Genomic DNA, 19,694 nt, shown 5'->3' with positions numbered 1-19,694 from the left:
AAATGGTAATATTGTGTATCTGGAATGAATTTTAGATCTTTAAGTCCATCTCATGAAAAATGGGAGCAAAAACAAAAGTGTTGCGTTTTTTACTCCGCCTCATTTACTCTTACTGAAAAAGGGCATTGATGTGACGTCGGAGGGAGGGAGATCCGCCTATCTAGAGAAGGCGTTAAATAGGTTTAATAATGCTGTGAAAACGGCCTATTTAACACTATTACTTTATTACTGTTTTGAAACCTGCCCTTAGTGGCCACTCGGTGAACTGCAATTGTTGTCGCTTAAGAATGGATGTTGGTAGAACTCGCTGTGGTTGGGGCTTGGATTTACCGCGTCGGTAAACTTTGTGGGTGACCTGTTGTTTTAAATATTGCCGCCGTAAAGGATTATGGGATACAAATATCTCCTTTCCTTTTGTAAAGGTTCGTCAGGAGTAACCTATGCTAAAGGAGGGTTAAAGGTTGCATCGAGGCACCTTTCCTAAGCATTTTTAGAATTCTAACCACCTTTCCTCAATCGGCAAATAAACTTTTCGGGGGATCCCGAAATTAAAATCAAATCACAAGAAAGAACGCTACAAACCGACACCCGTCTCACTCATGGTCTCACTTCCGGTGCACGCCAGAGTGACAGATGGGTGAATGTTTATGCGCCTACAATGACGGATCAGGTAAAAATCCTTCCCAATGTCTGTTTTGATGGTTTTTATCATGTTTTATCACACTTATGGATCTGAGATGATGCTAGATAACTCGCTGCATGAAGACCGCAGTGCATTATTGTAGGGACGAGCGAGGGGACTGCTAACTGCAGTAACTGACAGGAAGTTAGCTAAAAGAACCATTCCGCTTACAGCACCTTTAAGCAATGTCTATATACTACTTAAATCTCTAATTGTATTTTCCTATTGTGGAGTACCTCACGTTGTGGCGGGCAGATAATTTAGCTGCCAAGAGCTGTGGTCCCTTGACCCTGGAGTGGACTGACTCTGGAGTTAACATCAGGAAGTCTCTCTCCGTGGCTCACTCTCTATTTTTGTCTCTCACTCACTGTCTCCACCCCTCTGCCTCTGTAGTTTCAGTACAAGGAGTCAGTAGAAGGAGTTTGAGTGAAGTGTGACCACATGAAAATACTATGGTATGTATTACAACTCCACTCAACAACTAGCAAATGTGTGTCTCTAGAGTCAGATGTGAATCTAACCAAATCCAACCTCCGAAGGGCGACATAATGACATTCTTTCAACAACTTCCCATAGGCTATCTCTATTTTTGTTTCTTCCTTTGCTATTCGGTGAGGATGAAAGGGAATGCCAGTGTGTCTGTGTGAGAGAGTAATAAAGACAGACTGGGTCAAGCTGAAGGACACACTCATTCATACACTTCCTTAATCCTAACTGTCAGTCAATGAGCTCATAGCCAGCTTCGCAGCCCACATGAACTTTACAGCATGCTGAGGTTCAAACACACACACACACACACACACACACACACACACACACACACACACACACACACACACACACACACACACACACACACACAAATGGGTAATCTCACTGTGGCATCAAACACACACTTACTTTCAGACATAACTGAACCACTAAAATAGGCCTGTTCATTCCCACTGGGATTGAATGCTAATCCACAGGTGAAATTTTACACACACTTGGGTTCCAAACAGGATTCCCCTGGCTCGACACACACACACACACCCACCCACCCACACACACACACACCCACACACACACACACACACACACACACACACACACACACACACACACACACACACACACACACACACACACACACACACACACACACACACACACACACACACACACACACACACACACACACACACACACACACACACAAGACCCCATTTGCTTCCTCAGCTGTCTGGTTAAGCTATGTCACTGATGCTTAGAGAGAACGGGCTGTGACTGTGATGTGTATCTCTCCATACACACGTTACTCACACACATTCACATACACACTGCAGTTTACGCACAAATTCATGTGTTTGAAGTGTCACACTAATCTGGTGTAGCATTTGCATTCTACAAACAGTATTTTAAGACTTTTCTCTATATAATTATGAAAAAAAAATATTTTAAATTTTAAAATACTTTTTTTTCTTTAGCATTTGTGTTTCTTATTTTTTTTAGTCTTGTCATGAATTATTATGTATTTATACACAGGAGCCTTCCACCCTACATTTCATGGAACACAAAGGATTATTCTTGAAGATACAGATAAGACTTACAGTTTTTGCCTAATGCTTAAACACTAATAGTGGTTGCTATGCCCAAAGGATCACAACCTCTAACTGTTGACTGTTGACCATGCCCTAAACACAAGCACCAACCCCACAAACACAAAATAGGCTTTGCACTGTGTTTGAAATTCTGCAACACACTTCTTGCAAAACACTACACATTGTTCAAAAAGGAAATCTCCTGCAATCCTTGGGAAAACACATCTATTTAAAATTCAAAACACAACTAAAATTGGAAAAGCACACAGACTCACACACATTAAAAAAAAAATAAACTAATTAAATACCAATCAGTGTGAGCCTTAGCACTACAAATAGACCTCAGGTGAGCTCAGCTCCTTTGTGAGACAGTAAGAGTCAGGGGAAGAGGACAAGAGAAAGCGGCAGGAGGACGATAACAGACGGAGACACATACAACAGGGTCACTATTGGACCATGTTATAGATCATGGCCTAACAATATAGGAGCCTGGGCAGAGAGTCCAGCCCAACTACACAGTAGCTCCATAATTAGGACATTTAGACTGGATATCAGGAATATTTTCGCTCTTGGTTCTCAAAGGATGACATTGCATGTGATGTTGATGAGGCGATGTGGCCAGACGCAAACGGGAGGCCATATCCAAAGGATTCATATTCCACCCACCCCATTCCTTACATCACTGTTTTTATTTTATTTTACTGTAATTATTTCAGAGTTTATGTTGACGAACTGAACTACTTGTTGAACTGCAATACCTATTCGTTTTTTTTTGTTGGCCAAAACAATGACATTGCAAAATACACTTTTTTTTCAGAAGCTTTTTTATTTTTATTTTCATGTGTCTAGATGAACTGTAGTGAATCAATCTTTCACAAAAAATCTGTATGAAACTTATAAAGTCAAAAACCATCCAAAGTACTGAATACAGCTGTGTTTTGCATAAAGCACATATGTGTGTTGTTGCTGCTAGGAAAGAGTAATTCAAAAGTGCATGTGTGTATTGTTTTGATGCTAAAAACAGTTTTGAAATGTGATTGTTGGGTTTTGTTTCAAGAGTTTAATTTTGCCGTATAAGTTAGAAGTTTATCTCCATGTGCTTTGTCCTATTCGGCCTGTGTGTTAAGTTTTGACACAGTGGGCCAAAGTCTGCAAGATGTGTGTAAGCAATTGGCAAAAACTGTAAGATGTCCTTGCTTGGTAAATGCACAGTATGTAGTATTCCTCCGTTGGGGGTCTCCCAATCAAAACAATAACCGAAAACAGAGTTGATGACGTTATGGTTCATAGAAACAGCTTTGGTGATAGAATGATAGATGATTTTTTCCTATACAACCATCTCTAACGGCCATTATCAAAAAAAAATGTAATAGTCTTAACCAAAATTTCAACATCTAAAGCACTTACAGTATATAAACTAAACCTTCCATAATCATCCTTTTCACTAGTCTGAGGGTTATCACAGAAGGATTGGTTCATATGTCTTTAATTGCCTGATTTACAGAGCCGGCCCGAGGCATAAGCGAACTAAGCGGTTGCTGAGTTTGATATCAACATCATATAATGCTAATGTAAGTTATACGAAAAAAGGAATACAACGTTTTGGTCTAAATAATTAATAGCCTAATAATTTAATCAGTTCATCTGGGAGGTAATCCGAGGTTAACTGATCACGTCCACAGTGTGTATTGAGTTTATTTAAAAACATTTGGAGATGGTGCTGCCCTCAGTTGCCCATGCACTGTGTATAGTCTATAGCCTATTTCAGCCTCGTCTGTGGAAAAAAAGAAAGTTGGACAAAAGAGTTCTTCTGCTTCGTTCCTCTCACTGCATTTAAATGCATTCATTATATTACAGAGAAATAGTTCCCGTAAAAGATAAAGAGCACCAAGCCCAACCCAGAGGACCCTGCATAATATTCTATTTTATAATAATATTTTATATATTTTGAACAACATTTAACAATAGTCAATGATACGGCAGCGCTAAAATTGGAGAGGGCACCCTTATAAAATTCAGCTTAGGGCCCCATGAAGGCTTGGGCTGGCACTGCTGATTTATGATACATTTTGTTCTTAAAAACATGACAACAATGCATTTTTAAGACCTGTACATATCATCTTTTATTTATAATATTAAAAAATGCTGTCTCAAAAATCTGTTCTTAAAAAACTTATGGACACTAATGTGTTTTAAAAAGGGAGTAAAGATTAAAGAAGGAAATTCTAGATTTTAGTTTTTTAAAGAGATGCAAATGAACACATTATTAGTTAGATATTGCCAAATTTGCATATTTTTTCAAATATATCTGAAATAAATGAATTCAAAAAATCTTTTCTTTACCTCAAGTACTCAACTGGCAAAGTTTCATGATGATATTTATAAGTTAGACGTTTAACCTAATTCACCTGCAGTGTCTTGTCCTTAATTTGTCAACACATTTCTGCAGATGTCCAATTATGAGCCCTCCTCCTGGAAAGAGCTCTAGGAATCCAGCCCTCTGATATTGTCAGCTGTGCTTGCACATTGCGGCCTCTAGAGGCTGATAGTGGGGCGTCAGAGTTTTCCTTATTTGCAGTTTGACAGCTCCATGGCAATCTTCCCTGAACCATTTCTGCTTTAAAAGTGATTCCCTGATCGTATAAATCACACTGCAATTGGAACTTGAAGCACGGTAGGCCCTCTGCGATAAAATGTGCCCATAAATCAGGCACGCTGCACACACCCAGCAGAACAGGTGGGCGATAGAGAGCCTCTTCCATACAGGCCAGAGGGGACAGTCAAACAGAGAGATAGAGAGAGAGAGGCAGTAAGAGCAATATACACCTCTCAACATTTGGCGTACATTATCCAGGTTGAGATCTTATTCATCAGCTTCAATATAGGCTATGCAGTTCTCTGAGTAACGTTTAATACACAATAACACAAAACTGTAAAATAACATGTAGTCAATAAAACATTGAACGTAAAAAATGTCATTTCATTTGTGTTGGACACATTCATTGTTGGCTTCCGCTATCAGTATATATATGAGATATTACCATTTTAGCTTATTAAAGTCTAGTTTTCCCTCAAGGAGACTGAATAGGTCACTGAGGGGTGAAAAAAAATTCCCAATCTGGATAGAGTGTCTTTGAGTGGATCAGATGACTATGAGGATTTAACTCTTCATTCATTCTTCCAACAACTGATTCACAAATTAAATCAAGTTGGTCTACTACTGCACAACTTTAATAGTACTCAAATAACAAGAGAATTCAGTTTTACATGGAATGAGAGTTTTCTTTTATTTCCTATTTAAGACCCTAATTATTATTTTATTTTTTTACTTTTATTTTAGTGGTTTTATGTTTTTTTACATATGGACAAAAAAAAACAGAATAAGTAAACACATACAATTCATACACAACACCCAACCCCCTCTCCCCTCCCTCACATAAACAGATAAGGTTTAAAAAAAGTGAAATAAATAACTAAGAACTTATTATTACTATTAACTTATTAAGAAAATAAGCTATAAGTACACAAGAAACAAAACAAAGCTAAAACAAAAACAAAAAACAAAACTGGGGCAAACCTCACACCTTTTGGTTCCCTAAGTGCCGCAGCACTGGGCCCCATATAGCGGGGAATTTATAGGGGTGACCTGACAGCTCATGTCGTAGCCTTTCCACATGTAGAATGCCCACCATTTCCCTCAGCCAGCCATAGCTGCTGTTTTGATGTGAACTGCCTCCCAACCTCATAGATGTTTTGCCTGAGGATGCTCCAAAGGTTCTCAATAGGGTTGAGGTCAGGGGAAGATGGGGGCCACACCATGAGTTTCTCTCCTTTTATGCCCAAAGCAGCCAGTGACACAGAGGTATTCTTTGCAGCATGAGATGGTACATTGTCATGCATGAAGATGATTTTATTAAGGAAGGCACTGTCCTTCTTTTTGTACCACGGAAGAAAGTGGTGAGTCAGAAACTCAACATACTTTGCCGAGGTCATTTTCACACCGTCAGGGACCCTGAAGGTGCCAACCAGCTCTCTCCCCATGATTCCGGCCCAAAACATGACTCCGCCACCTCCTGTCTTGCCGTCGCAGCCTTGTTGGGACATTGTGGCCATTCACCAACCATCCACTACTACATCCATCCGACCATCCAGGGTTGCACGGCACTCATCAGTAAACAAGACTGTTTGAAGATGAGTCTTCATGTATTCCTGAGCCCACTGCAACTGTTTCAGCTTGTGATCATTGTTTAGGGGTGGCCGAATAATAGGTTTATGCTAGGGCTGTCAAGCGATTACAAAAATTAATCTAATTAATTACAGGCTCTGTGATTAATTAATCTAAATTAATCGCATACTTTTATGACACTTTTATACCTGTTTATAAACAGCTGTAAAGCCTGCTACAGTTTGTTTCTCTCTCTCTCTGGCTCTCCGTCTCTCGTAACTTATGTCTCCACAACAGACAGCGCTGCACTGCCACAAATGCCTATGCCGATTCATTCCCCATCGTCGTACTCATTGGCAAAAATATTGACACACACACACACACACACACGGGGCGGGTGTCCGTTTACGCGGGAGACGAGACAGCTAGCAAACAAAATTGTACACACGGAGGAAGATTGAGAGATACTTTTGAACCTACATTGTTGCACCCACTAAATCAATAATGCACAGACACTGCGGAGAATAAAGTAAGATGTCTTCCTACCTTCATGCTTGATTTGCCCGAAGCATCCCATAAACCGTCCATAGAGCCCTCGGCCCCGCCCTTTCCCCCAGCTTCTCTCTTTACTTTTCTCCCTTTCACCCATGCGGGCCGTGTATGCAAGCTACAGGTTCAGCTCGGTGCAGCTGCGCACCACTTTTGCACCGGGTCAAAGGGCATTATAGAAGTGCGATTAATCTGCGTTAATTGTTTTAATCGCGTGAATTTTTCTGTGATTAATTAATCGAAATTAACGCGTTAATTTGACAGCCCTAGTTTATGCACAACTGCAAACTTCTGGATCCTACACCTTGAGGTTTGCGGGACTCCAGAGGGACCAGCAGCTTCAAATACCTGTCTGCTGCTTTGTGATGGCATCTTAGCAGCTGCTCTCTTATTCCGATGAATTTGTCTGGCAGAAACCTTCCTCATATTACCTTTATCCGAACAAACCCGTCTGTGCTCTGAATCAGCCACAAATCTCTCTCCACAGTACGATGATCACACTTAAGTTTTCGTGAAATATCTAATGTTTTCATACCTTGTCCAAGGTATTGCACTATTTGACGCTTTTAGGCAGCAGAGAGATCCTTTTTCTTTCCCATATTGCTTGAAACCTGTGGCCTGCTTAATCATGTGGAACGTCCTTCTTAAGTAGATTTCCTTTGATTGGGCTTACTTAGCAAACTGATTATCACAGGTGTCTGAGATTGATTTCAATGATCCAAAGCACCCTGAGACACAATACCATCCATGAGTTTAAATTAAATACAAAAAATGAAATGTTTATGACACTTAATTCCAATTTGCATAATAATTTGTGACAGACTGTATCAACTAACTCACTGTTGAATATCAACTAAACAGCTACTAATAGTGCAACTTATAGTTAACAGACAGTTAGTTGAATCCTAATTTCTTATCTGTTGAACAAGCTCTGTCGAAGATCAACTAACCATCTACTAATAGTGCGACTTATAGTTACCTTACAGTTAGTTGAATACATGTTACTTATCTGTTGAGATAGTTCTGTTGAATGTCAACTCATTCACTGTTGACATGCAACTGCGTATCTACTGATGGCTTGTTGAGTGTCAACAGTGGACTATCAAACTAAAGTGTTACCCTATTTGGTACGGACGCCGCTGCTGCTTCCCGGGCTCAGCCCTGCCCTAGATGATTGTGATTGGTTTAAAGAAATAAAAACAGGCCAGCCCAGTTTCCCCCCAGATAGACAGCTCTAAATGGCGTGATTCCAGACCATACTATTTGCTGTAGTTTGGTCTGGCTTTGCGAGACTACCGCAATCTTAACTTGTTGAGTTTAATCTCGATTTTGTATTATCTTTATTCTTGAGAAAAAATACCTCCTCCTCATTTTTATTCTCTCCCGTGGCTCTAATACTATCATGTAGTAAAGCCCTGTGCCTTGATAACAGAAGAAACTATTCCATCGTCTTTGACTTAAATCTTCACTAATCTTGTGTTGTATTCATTCGAGTTTAAAATACAAAATCATCTTTGTTACCACTTCTCTGACCAATGTGATATTATAGTTATATCCCAACTGCATGAATTATTGATGTAGAATCTCCTATATATTGTGTCATTATTATAAAAAGGGTGATAGGGCAGAGCAGAATCTACTGACTTATAATAATAATAATAATAACTAGAACTGCAAGCAGTTGTGAACGGGGGCCAAGCCTCCCACGCGACTCGGGATCGGGCGTCGTCATCCGCGGCGCCGGCCCCTCGCTTCACGGAATCCGGGGATGTAAAGTTTTTGACTGTGGGATGTTCTGTGTGGGAGTTATAGCCCCAAATGCGTTTTCTTTGCTTTTTGCGGTTTTGGTGCCCCCTATGGATGACATTCGCAAAACTGTGTTATGTAGAAAGATGCAGCTGACTTGTGGGCATCTGTGGATATTAAGTGTTTGACTGTGGGATGTTCGGTGTGGGAGTTATAGCCCCAAACGCGTTTCCTTTGCTTTTTGTGGTTTTGGCGCCCCCTATGGATGACATTCGCAAAACTACGTTAGATAGAAAGATGCAGCTCAATGTACCAAACAAGTGGATGTGAAGTTTTTGAATGTGCGATGTTCGGTTGGGGAGTTATAGCAAAATCAAATTGTCATCCTCTCCATTGTAAAGACACTTTTTTGAATTTTCCCATTTTCCCGCCGAAAGACTTAGGAAATGGCGAAAACAGGCAAAGAAATTGAAAAACTCTTTTTTTTAATAAGTCCGGCCCACGAAGGAATTTCTTGCCCATATTTTGGCCATAGGCTCAGATATGCCCCATGATAGTCTCCCTTGAGTTTCAAGAAAATCCCTCTTTTTTTTTTTTTTAACGGATTTTCGCAAATCTTTAAAGCGCTATCGTTTGGTCTTCCGATGGTCGTAGAAAAATTATTTGACCAACTTTTGCTCGTGGGAGTCGGTAGAGCATAATGCTTTTGGTTTCGTCCAAATCGGGCAAACACTCTAGGAGGAGTATGTTTTGGTGACCGACACAGTTTTTGCGACGTAGCAAAAAATCTATCCTATCGCAAATGGGCGTGGCCTATCTCAAAAGATGCAACTGACTTGTGGGCATCTGTGGATATAAAGTTTTTGACTGTCGGACTTTCAGTGCGGAAGTTATAGCCCAAAACGCCTTTTCCTTTGTTGTAGCGCCACCTAGTGGCCGGGATGTCTGAATTTTTTCGTCTGCGTACCAGGCACGGACCTGGATAAGCCATGCAAGTGGCATGTCCCAACCCTTTACGGTTTGGGCTGCAGCACCACTTTTACGTAAGGAATAAGAAGAAGAAGAATAATCCCTACAAGAACAATAGGGTTCCCTGCCCCGCAGGGCTTTGGAACCGCGTTGCTCTGCAAAACGCGGTCCCAGCCCTACTCGGGCTTGGCCCCCTAATAATGTTATTTGTTGGCGCCTTTCTAGACACCCAAGGACACCTCACAAAACATACATTGTGTTCATACAGGTGGATTGATGTACATTTGGAAACTATGCTGAGTTATTTATTTGAATATCACATTTAATTATTGGCCATTAGGACTGACCTTCAACAAGCTTCAGTGATTGAAGCCTTTAGTGTCCTATTAATACAAAGAGTGCTCAGGCTCTTCTAGGGAGTCAGTGAAGCCAGCACGTCAATGTGTTCGTGCAAAACGGAACTGATTGGCTGAGTTACGATGTCCACCTGTGTCACACTAACACACACACTCTCACAATACTTGCCCTCAAACTCCCTTCTTCCTTCAATGTCTCTCTTCGCGTTGTTGCCCTAGCAACATAGTGTGTGAAGAATGCACATATATATCTGCCCAGTGTCACGGTAGTAACGGCTGAGGTTAGGGTTAAACCACTTTACATTTCAGTGCGGCTGGAGAGTTCTTTTAAGAGCAGAAAGCGCTGTAACAAACATTCCCCCTTTTACTGTTGCTATGATCATGATCTCCTCCATCAGTAAGAGTGAACATAAACACCTTCTTCCATAACATAGAAGGCTGGCCACTAAACCCCCATACCATCAGGTGACAACGGTTGCCCCACATATCAGAGCTACAACAGCCTTGGTCTCACAAATGGAGTGAAGCCTGCGAGCTAGTTCAGGCAGTCAACTGGTGTCATGATGCTACACGTACACGTGATGTGCCATACCCCTCTATACCACCAACCATACACAATCTCACAATGTGGCGGCCTATTTAAAGGAATGGTTAATTTTATTTTATTTTTTTTTTGCTTTTTGCCTCACTCTCTGGCTCAAGGAAAGGCGACATAAAGTGTGCAGGCATTTTTGCTGTAGAAATGGGCAAAGGTCGCTCATCTAGGTAAGCTTAGATCAAACACTGATAGTCAAGGGGAGCAGGTAAAAAGTAGGGCTGTCAAATTAACGCGTTAATTTCGATTAATTAATCACAGAAAAATTAACGCGATTAAAAAAATTAACGCAGATTAATTGCACTTCTATATTGCCCTTTGACCCGGTGCAAAAGAGGTGAGATGATAGCGGAGCTGCACGGGATTAAAGAGTGAAGAAAGAAGCATTTTATAAAACGTCCATAGAGAGGGCTCTATGGACGTTTTATGGGCTGCTCCAGGCAAATAAGCTAGAAGGTATAGGAATACGTCTTATGTTATTCTCCGCAGTGAAGTCCGAGAGACGTATTCTTCTTAGGCACTAGAAGCCATTTGAGAACAGTGCTAGGGTTTAGTAAAGCTATTATTGATTCTGTTTACATGTGGTAGTTATTCCTCTGTTAATTTCACTAGGTTGAAACTATAGTTGTAACTATTTTTTAGAATTCTCTTTTGGTCATATTTTTTTATTGATTTAAACAGCAGCTGTTTTGTTAAACAATTACAACATTCATTTTAATAAAGAACTTTCTTTTACCAATCAAAACTGGTTTCATGTTACTTCCCTTACCCTTAGAAAGCTGGTCGTAACATTCATGCAGTGGAAGGGGCTGTAAGAATGTATGGTGGTGAAAACTTAGGAGACCTGTTGTAGTTTATTTAGCTAGTTACAGCATTTAAGCAATGACACCAACCAACCCTCTCCCAACATGTACACATGTTGCAGAGGGAGAAAGTGTTGCTTTGTGAACAGAAGCATATAGTGTTGATATGTGCATCACTCAGGGAATGATGTTGACACAATAGATCCTGTTTGAACCATGCTACACATATGTAGCCATCTGAAATACAATACAGAGCTGATGAAAGTGGAACAAGGAAACAATCCATTGCTAGACTATTTGAAATTGTTGCAACAGGAGCAGTGGTTCTGTACATGTGTAATAGCAATGTTTACATAACACCTTAACACTATTAATACTGGGCTGCACTGGCCCAACACAACAGCACAAGGACATTTAGGCTGTTTTATTACTAAGGCAAAAGCAGTTAATCCACTTTTCTTTTTTATACATATTTGCAGAACTGAATATAAATTGTTTGTTGAATGTAATACTCCCCCATTAAAAAAAATTCAGGTTAATTTTATTCCTTTTAGTCTGATTCTATTCTCTGTATAGTTGTATAATTGTTATGTAATGATGTGGAGCCAGCAAATCTGGAGAATGCTTCTTGTCAAAATCCCTTTTTCACAAAAATCTGTGAATATTTCCTCACAATCAGCTACCTGTGCATACTATGTGCACGCAGAAAGACAATCCAGTGTGAATACACAGCCCAAGCTCTGTTAACGGGCATGTTGCTAGCCCCCTCTCTTTACATACCTTTTTTTGACATGCCAGTTTTAAAAAGTAATTTGCCAGTTTACAAAAGTAATTTAACAACAAATGATCTCCGGAAACGCTGACTCCATCTTTAATACTGGCTCCTGTCAATTAAAGCCTACTTTAGCCAATAGCTAAACAAGATGCATCCATCAATTATATTGAAAATCTAAACACACTATATCATGTATTTAAAATAAAATAAAAAGTCCCTTTAGCTGACTGATCGAATCATAGTTTAGCTACTTTAACAATATCATTACCAAAACCGCAAGACAAAAAGTCTCAGTCATGGGTTAAACATTAGCACCCTTTGCTAACTAGCATACTGCCAACACTAGCTAGTAATTGGATAAGACTTCCAAAGCCAAATTTAAGCATAACACTAGCCAACAACATTATTTTGCGGGGTTACAGGCACGTTAAAATATGCATGGTTCAGCACTGACATATACAGTGTCCTTCATATAGGCAAGGCAAAGCAAGGCAATTTTATTTATAAAGCACAGGGCCACTTATTTCAGGCACAGGGCCACTCAAGGTGCTTCACAGGGTTAAAATCAAATAAAGAATACAAATACAAAAAAGGAACAAATTTAAAACATGGATAAAAATACATCATTTAAATAAAAGAATTAAAACATTTTACCAAAAAAAAAAAAAAAAAATTACAGGTTAAAAGGGAAACAAGAACGTTTTGAGACCCGATTTAAAAGAGCTGAGAGTCTCAGCGGACCTCAGACTCTCTGGCAGTCCGTTCCAGACATTGGGCGCATAAACGCTGAATGCCGCCTCTCCCTGTTTAGTCCTAGCTCTGGGGACTTTTAAAAGACCTGTCCCAGACGACCTAAGGGTTCTGGGCGGCTCATAACGTATCAGCAGATCAGTAATGTATTTTGGCCCTAAACCATTTAAGGCTTTGTAGACAATCATCAATATTTTAAAATCAATTCTTTGAGTGACAGGAAGCCAGTGTAAAGACCTAAGAACTGGGGTAATGTGATCTACTTTTTTGGTCCTAGTGAGGACTCGAGCAGCAGCGTTCTGAATTAGCTGAAGCTGTCTGATTGATTTTTTAGGAAGGCCTGCAAAGACACTATTACAGTAGTCAAGTCTACTAAAAATAAATGCATGGACATATAATATAGGCTATATTGTCGGACTAACGTACAGAGACAGTTTCTCCAGGCTCCAGCAGCAGCTAGCAGCCACCATCCACCTGGCTCCAGCAGCAGCTAGCAGCCACCGTACACAAGGCCCAGGCTCCAGCAGCAGTGACCTGCTAAGGACATGGCGACAGCCAGCAGCACAGGGGTGTCAGTTGCTCTCTTTGCGCTTTTAATTTTTGGTGTTATTTTAAACTTTGTAGATTCGGGACAACTTTTAAACAGAAAGCTACTCTCCCGTAACATAGCAGTGCACCACAAAACAACAGTTGTAAAGCATTTTGGATATGGAAAGCATATTCTAATGTAAGCGTTTGTAAACACCGCCACCGTCCGGGATCAACACAAGCAAAGTTATGCAGTCCGGGGCAAACGCCAAAGTGACAGTCTCATCATCATTACACTATACTTGTTGGGTGATGTGCACCCATGCCCAGGCCCGACTTCCTGAGGTGCCAGCAGCGAGGACATGAAGAAAAAGCATCACAAAATTAACTTTTTCAAAACTGTCACTCACTCTTGAATGATCTGGGATTCACAACATAAACCCAGCGGTATCTTTGGAGGGCATATTAACATCCGTAGTCTCACACTGAAGGCTGAACAAATGCATCATCTTCTTAGTAATTCTAAATTGGATTTTTTAGGCCTGTCTGAATTGTGGTTGCAAAACAACTCTCCTTCTGCTGCATTGCATGTCCCAGGCTATAATATCTTTAGACGAGACAGATCGAAGGGAAGAGGGGGTGGGGTCATGATTTATATCAAAGACCACATCAACTGTCATCAAATATGCTGGCCTTTTGACCATGAGTTGGAGTGTATTGGACTGAATATAGTGCTTTCATCTGAAATGTCTTTTGTGCTCATTGTTGTGTATCGTTCACCTTCCTCTAATAATAATTTTTATATCACATTTAAAAAGCTACTTAAAGCATGTGATTTTAAAACCGAGGTAATACTACTTGGCGATCTAAATTGTAACTGGTTAGATAAAATTAATAGGAAACCCCTTAAACAGATTACAGATAGTCTGGATTTTACACAATTGTTGGAAGTTCCAACTAGAATAACTGCATCTTCCCAGACACAAATAGACTTAATATTTAGTAACAAGCCTGAAAGAGTTTTTAAGACATTTAATTTTATTACTGGACTGTCCGACCATAATCTGACATTAATGTCCAGAAAACTAACAAAGAAACGTTTTCATCATTCTAATAAACCTATAGAGCAACTCAGGATTCCAAAAAATTAAATGGTTAATTTCCAAAAAGCAGTGCAGCAGACTGATTGGAAACATTTACTTACTGGAAGCAATACAGAAGCAGATAGCAAAATGTTATTGTTATGTTATTGTGTATGTTATGAGCACTTCCCTGGCTCAATACTGAAATATTCACTCTGATGAAGGAAAGAGACTCTGCATTGAAAAGATCATTGAAGACCAAATGAAATATTGACAGACATAGGTTCACTTCACTACGTAATAAAGTAATCAAAGTCATCAGAAAGGCCAAAGCAAATTTTTTCATAACAATTATCAATGAGGCAAAGGGTAACACAAAGGTGATCTGGGAACAGATTAAGAATGGAATGGGAATTAGTCACAGGCCTAGGAAGCAGTTAGAACTGAATCTGAATGGTAAATTAATGCAAGATCAAGCACAACTAGCTGTAGCTTTTAATGAATATTTTATTAATTCTGTGGCTGAAATTGCACAGAATTTTCCTTCAACAACTGCAAAAATTCTAGAAGTAGATGACAGCAAGCCGTCTTTCAGCATTCAACCTATTTCTGAACTTAAAACTCAAGCAATAATTAATTCTCTTAAGATCTCAACAGCGAAGGATATGTATGGTATGGACTCTAAAATGCTTAAATCTCTGCAAGAACACCTAGCCTACCCCATCACACAAACTATCAACCAGTCAGTACGACAGGGGATATTCCCAACAACCTGGAAGACCGCAATTGTTACTCCTATATTCAAGTCAGACGACCCTCAGAACATATGTAACTACCGACCAATCAGTATTTTACCTATTATTTCCAAGGTTGCTGAGAAATGTGTATCAGAGCAGCTTGTTTCTTTTTTAAATAATGGTCCATTTACTCTTCATCCCATGCAGTTTGGCTTCAGGGCCCACCACTCTGCGGAAACAGCTAACTGTTTTTTCTTAGAGGAGGTCCGAGCAATAGTCGACAAGGGAGGTGTTGTTGGGGCTGTGTTTTTAGACCTTCGTAAAGCTTTCGACACAGTCAACCATCAGGTCCTTATTGCCAAACTGTCTGCTTTTAACTTCTCACCTTTAACACTGAAATGGATTGAGTCATATTTAACTGGTAGAAGTCAACATGTTTTTGTGAACAATCAACGTTCACCAGCTCTTAATTTATGCATTGGGGTACCACAAGGATCGATACCTGGCCCGCTTTTGTTAGTCTGTATATTAATGATCTGCCGTTGGTTTGCCCTGTTTCAGGTAGCTGGTTTTGAGGCAACCCAGAGTTTGTTCGCTCTGAGTTTGTGAAAACTCTCGGTTTTCCGTTTCAGGTAGCAGGTTCAGCGCAACCGAGAGTCAGTTACTGCGGCAACATACGCCGTGGGTCTAACCTGCTCGGGAGGTGGTTAGACCTACCTTGAGTTTGTTACGCTGCAGCTCCGACTGAAGAAAGAGGCACTGTTACAACGCATCCCTGTACAGTTTAAAGCAAAATCAATCCATAGAAATCTCCATCGGGATGTCTTTTATCATGTACTGATTTTACGTTTGATCGATCATTTATCTGATCAGTAGCCTTGTTCTCAGCCCTCGTTTGTTCATATGGCGGCCACCTTACACATCGTGAACATGTTCTACATTCAGATTAATAAACCTATTTGTATTGTATGTAGGCCTATATCATTCTTCTTTTTATTAATAGGGATTTTTTAACGTCTGTGCCACTGAACATATTTATGTCAGGTTGAAATGTAATGCTGGGGCTGCACGCGATCGTTACTGTTCACTTGTGTCATCCCAAAGTCACAGAAGAGCCTCGGTAATAGCCGTATATGAATATAGAAATAATATAATAATTTAAACTGTGATCACTAGAGGACAAGGAATCTGGTAATACATCAATCAGGCTCTACAATGGAAACTGTCATCTAATGTGTCTGACTCCTAAGCGACAGTCTGTTTACTGCACATTAGGCTATTATAGCTTGACTACATAATACAGCGAATATAAAACACTTTCAGCAATGCTTTGCGGCGCCATACACTTGCTGCTGCTGATATGCGTAACTTAATTCTTAAAATAGACTTGCTTCTCATACAGAAGCGTAATGATTCTATTGACAAAATGTTCCCCCCGTTGTTTTTCTGAATGGCCGAGGTGATTAGATCAGAGTTATGAGATAATATCCCCGTCAATTCTTCTCCATACCATAAACTCATTCGTTAATATTTCTTACTCTAGTGGGAGGAGCGGAGAAGTTTTTTAAAAAAAAATTTTTTAAGAAGTGGAGAAGTGGGAGGATCAAGCATTTGTTTCTTCTGTTTCCATGGTGAATCATGTTATCAGCGATCCATTGACGATGGCTTTTACGCAGAGTGGCACTGGGCAGATCCAATAGTTTTAAACTTCGACAGACACCCGCCTCCAAGTGAGTGAACGTTTGCCAATTACAGCACTTCCAGACCTTCTGTACAAATGAAATTAATTATGATGTTCTGGTTGGACCAGGCTAACCTGAAACAGGGCTCTGATATCAAAATACAAATGTATGCAGACGACACTGTAGTATATATGCATGCCAAAACAAAAGATCTGGCTGCTGCTAAACTCACCACAGCTATGGACCTGGGGCCGTATTCACAAAACATTTTATCTTAGCGCTAAGAGTACTCCTAAGGAGCACTAAAAGTTCTTAGTAAGGAGTAATTTCTTAAAACCTATTCACAAAGCTGCTAAGACCAACTTTTACTAAGGAATGGGAGGGACTCCTAAGCTAAGAATAGAGGGTGTTGTTGACCCTGTTGCTATGGATGACGTCATGTTCATACCTTCTATGCCCACAGTGATTGGCTGAGAGGGAATGAGTCCCTAAGAGTGAATTTATGATAGAAACACTGTGGGAGATATCCATATTGTGTCGCTGTATTAAAGTAAATAGTTTTTATATAGCCTACAATTAATGACAAGTGACACTGATTTAACATGAAACCAAGATACTGCAGGGTTTCCCACACATTCGTTTACAATTACACCAATTAACCTACAATAGCGCCACATAGGCCTATTCATTTTAAATTTTACAATGATTTGAATCGCAAAAAATATCCTTGTTGAATAGCTGCAAGCCATGCACTCTCACTGTATTTTTCTCAACGGCGGACTATGCAGCAATAGTCAGACAGCGACAAACCAGGAAATTCACAATTCAGAAACAACAGCCGGCGAAATCGTAAAGTACATGCGGAAGGAAAAAGGCGAGACGCGCAACTATACAGTAGCGGATCTGTGGAACGGAGGAGATGCTGCGAAGCGCCACAAATAGGCCTACTCTAGTAGTAAATTAAACCCAAACGTGACACCAACAGTAACTTTCAGTGCATCGTAAACCCAAAGCAACTGCAGGAAAAGGAACTTAATACATAATTTTTTATATAAATATAATAAATATAAATGTGTCTATACTTTCTAAACATAGCTTTACTAAGATCATTAAACCCTTACAGCTATTAAGGTACCTTTTGTAAAGCTCACTAGCATTAAATCTCTCCAAAATGCCATCAAATGAGTGTCTGTGATTTACTCTTAGTGACTTAGGAGTCCTCTCGAGGACTCCTAGCTTTTCATAGATTTAGGAGCTAGTTTTAGCGCTAAAATGCTTTGTGAATTACACTTATCTTAAAAAGTTAGGAGTCCTAAAATTAGGAGTGAAACGGCCCTTATTTTTGAGAGTTACTCCTAAATCAGCACGTTAGGACCTACTCTTAGCCATAAAATGTTTTGTGAATACGGCCCCTGGTGTGTGAAGGCAGCCGTTCTATGACAAAACAGCCAAGAGCTGCTTTCCATAACTGTTTGTAATTGTTTGCACTTTGTCACTCACAGCAAGTGTGTGAGTGTGAGTTAGGCTTCTTATTTCAATTAAGATGACGATTGTTATGATGAAGATGACTTCTGAATTACCATGGTCAAGTTTAAAGGTTTGTAACTTCTTGACCTAGGTGTGTAGAAGAAGCACACAGTGACTCACGGCAACCTCACACAGGTCCCCATACCGTTGGTGTTTTATCAATGACACTTTTGGCCAAGCCGTGCCGTGCTGATTTTGTTTTCCATTACCACTTTTACTGCGCCGAACCACGCCCGAGGATGGACCTGCTCTGGAGTGAGGGTGCGCACGCTCCGCCTCCAAGCTGGCTGACAAAGTAGAGTCATCGTTCAGTGACCCTTGACCCTCTAGTGACGTGAATAGCCGCTGCTCAGTCAGATGAGTTAAACATCTCAAACAAGAAACCCATAGCCTACGTCAATACAAAAAGCATATTCAACACGCACAATACCCTCTCTCATAAAGCCCAATTAATTTCCTTCCTAGCTAGCATAACTGCTACAATGTTATGTTCCATATAACAAGGGTTTAGTCCTCTAGCTAAAAGAAAAAAAAGTCTGCTGGCTCAATGCTAATTTTTTAATGGAAACGCCATTGATGCGTTAATTAGCATTCCGCTCCCAGTGTTAAACTATACTTTAACCTTAAAACATGGACGTATTGAGAGTTATGAACGGCAAACAAGGTCACATGCTTTTATACTTCATCATCCCAGGGTGGCATGACATTTATAAAGATGTTTTATCAGTCTTACAAACAGTTGAGCAACGGTATACTACACTGAGTGGTTAAAATGCATTCACACACAGAAGCACCAGGGGGCCGTACATCATCTCTCTACATATAAAACCACGTATATGACAAGCACCACAGACACATACTGTATACACAGTCACTCAGTGCCTACCTGTGCAGTAGGCTGGGTAGCTGCCCTCCAGCTCTCTCAGAGTTCCATTCCAGGTAAAATTACTACGACCGTAACCAAACATTATAACTGTTTACACCTTTCCCTGCAGTTTTGTGTGATTAGACCACTCTGTAGGTCTGGTTATCTGATCTAGTCGCTTTAGTTTTAAATGAATAAAAAGGCAGTTAGAACAGATTCCCTCTCCCTGCCTTCTTTGCCTCTCCTCTCACTGGGAGTAAGTGTGAGGGAACCCCAGGCGAGTTTGTGGAGTAGAGAGAGAGT

General features: G+C 40.2%; 1 protein-coding gene across 1 annotated transcript in view; it reads right to left on the bottom strand.

Annotated features, from left to right (window-relative positions):
- The window catches only part of agbl1 (AGBL carboxypeptidase 1), a gene marked incomplete at both ends in the record, with an annotated part of 253,412 nt that extends 233,918 nt beyond the window's left edge, over window positions 1–19,494 (bottom strand). The window contains one exon of the mRNA XM_080027750.1: window positions 19,413–19,494. Within this exon, the coding sequence (XP_079883876.1) occupies window positions 19,413–19,494 (82 nt within the window). The remainder of the gene's footprint in view (window positions 1–19,412) is intronic.
- Between the last annotated feature and the right edge of the window lie 200 nt (window positions 19,495–19,694).

Source organism: Ammodytes marinus, assembly GCF_949987685.1.
Source record: "Ammodytes marinus genome assembly, chromosome: 5".
NCBI classification, from domain to species: Eukaryota; Metazoa; Chordata; class Actinopteri; order Uranoscopiformes; family Ammodytidae; genus Ammodytes; species Ammodytes marinus.
Note: the sequence above shows the minus strand (reverse complement) of the source record. Positions and strands in the feature narration are given on the sequence as shown.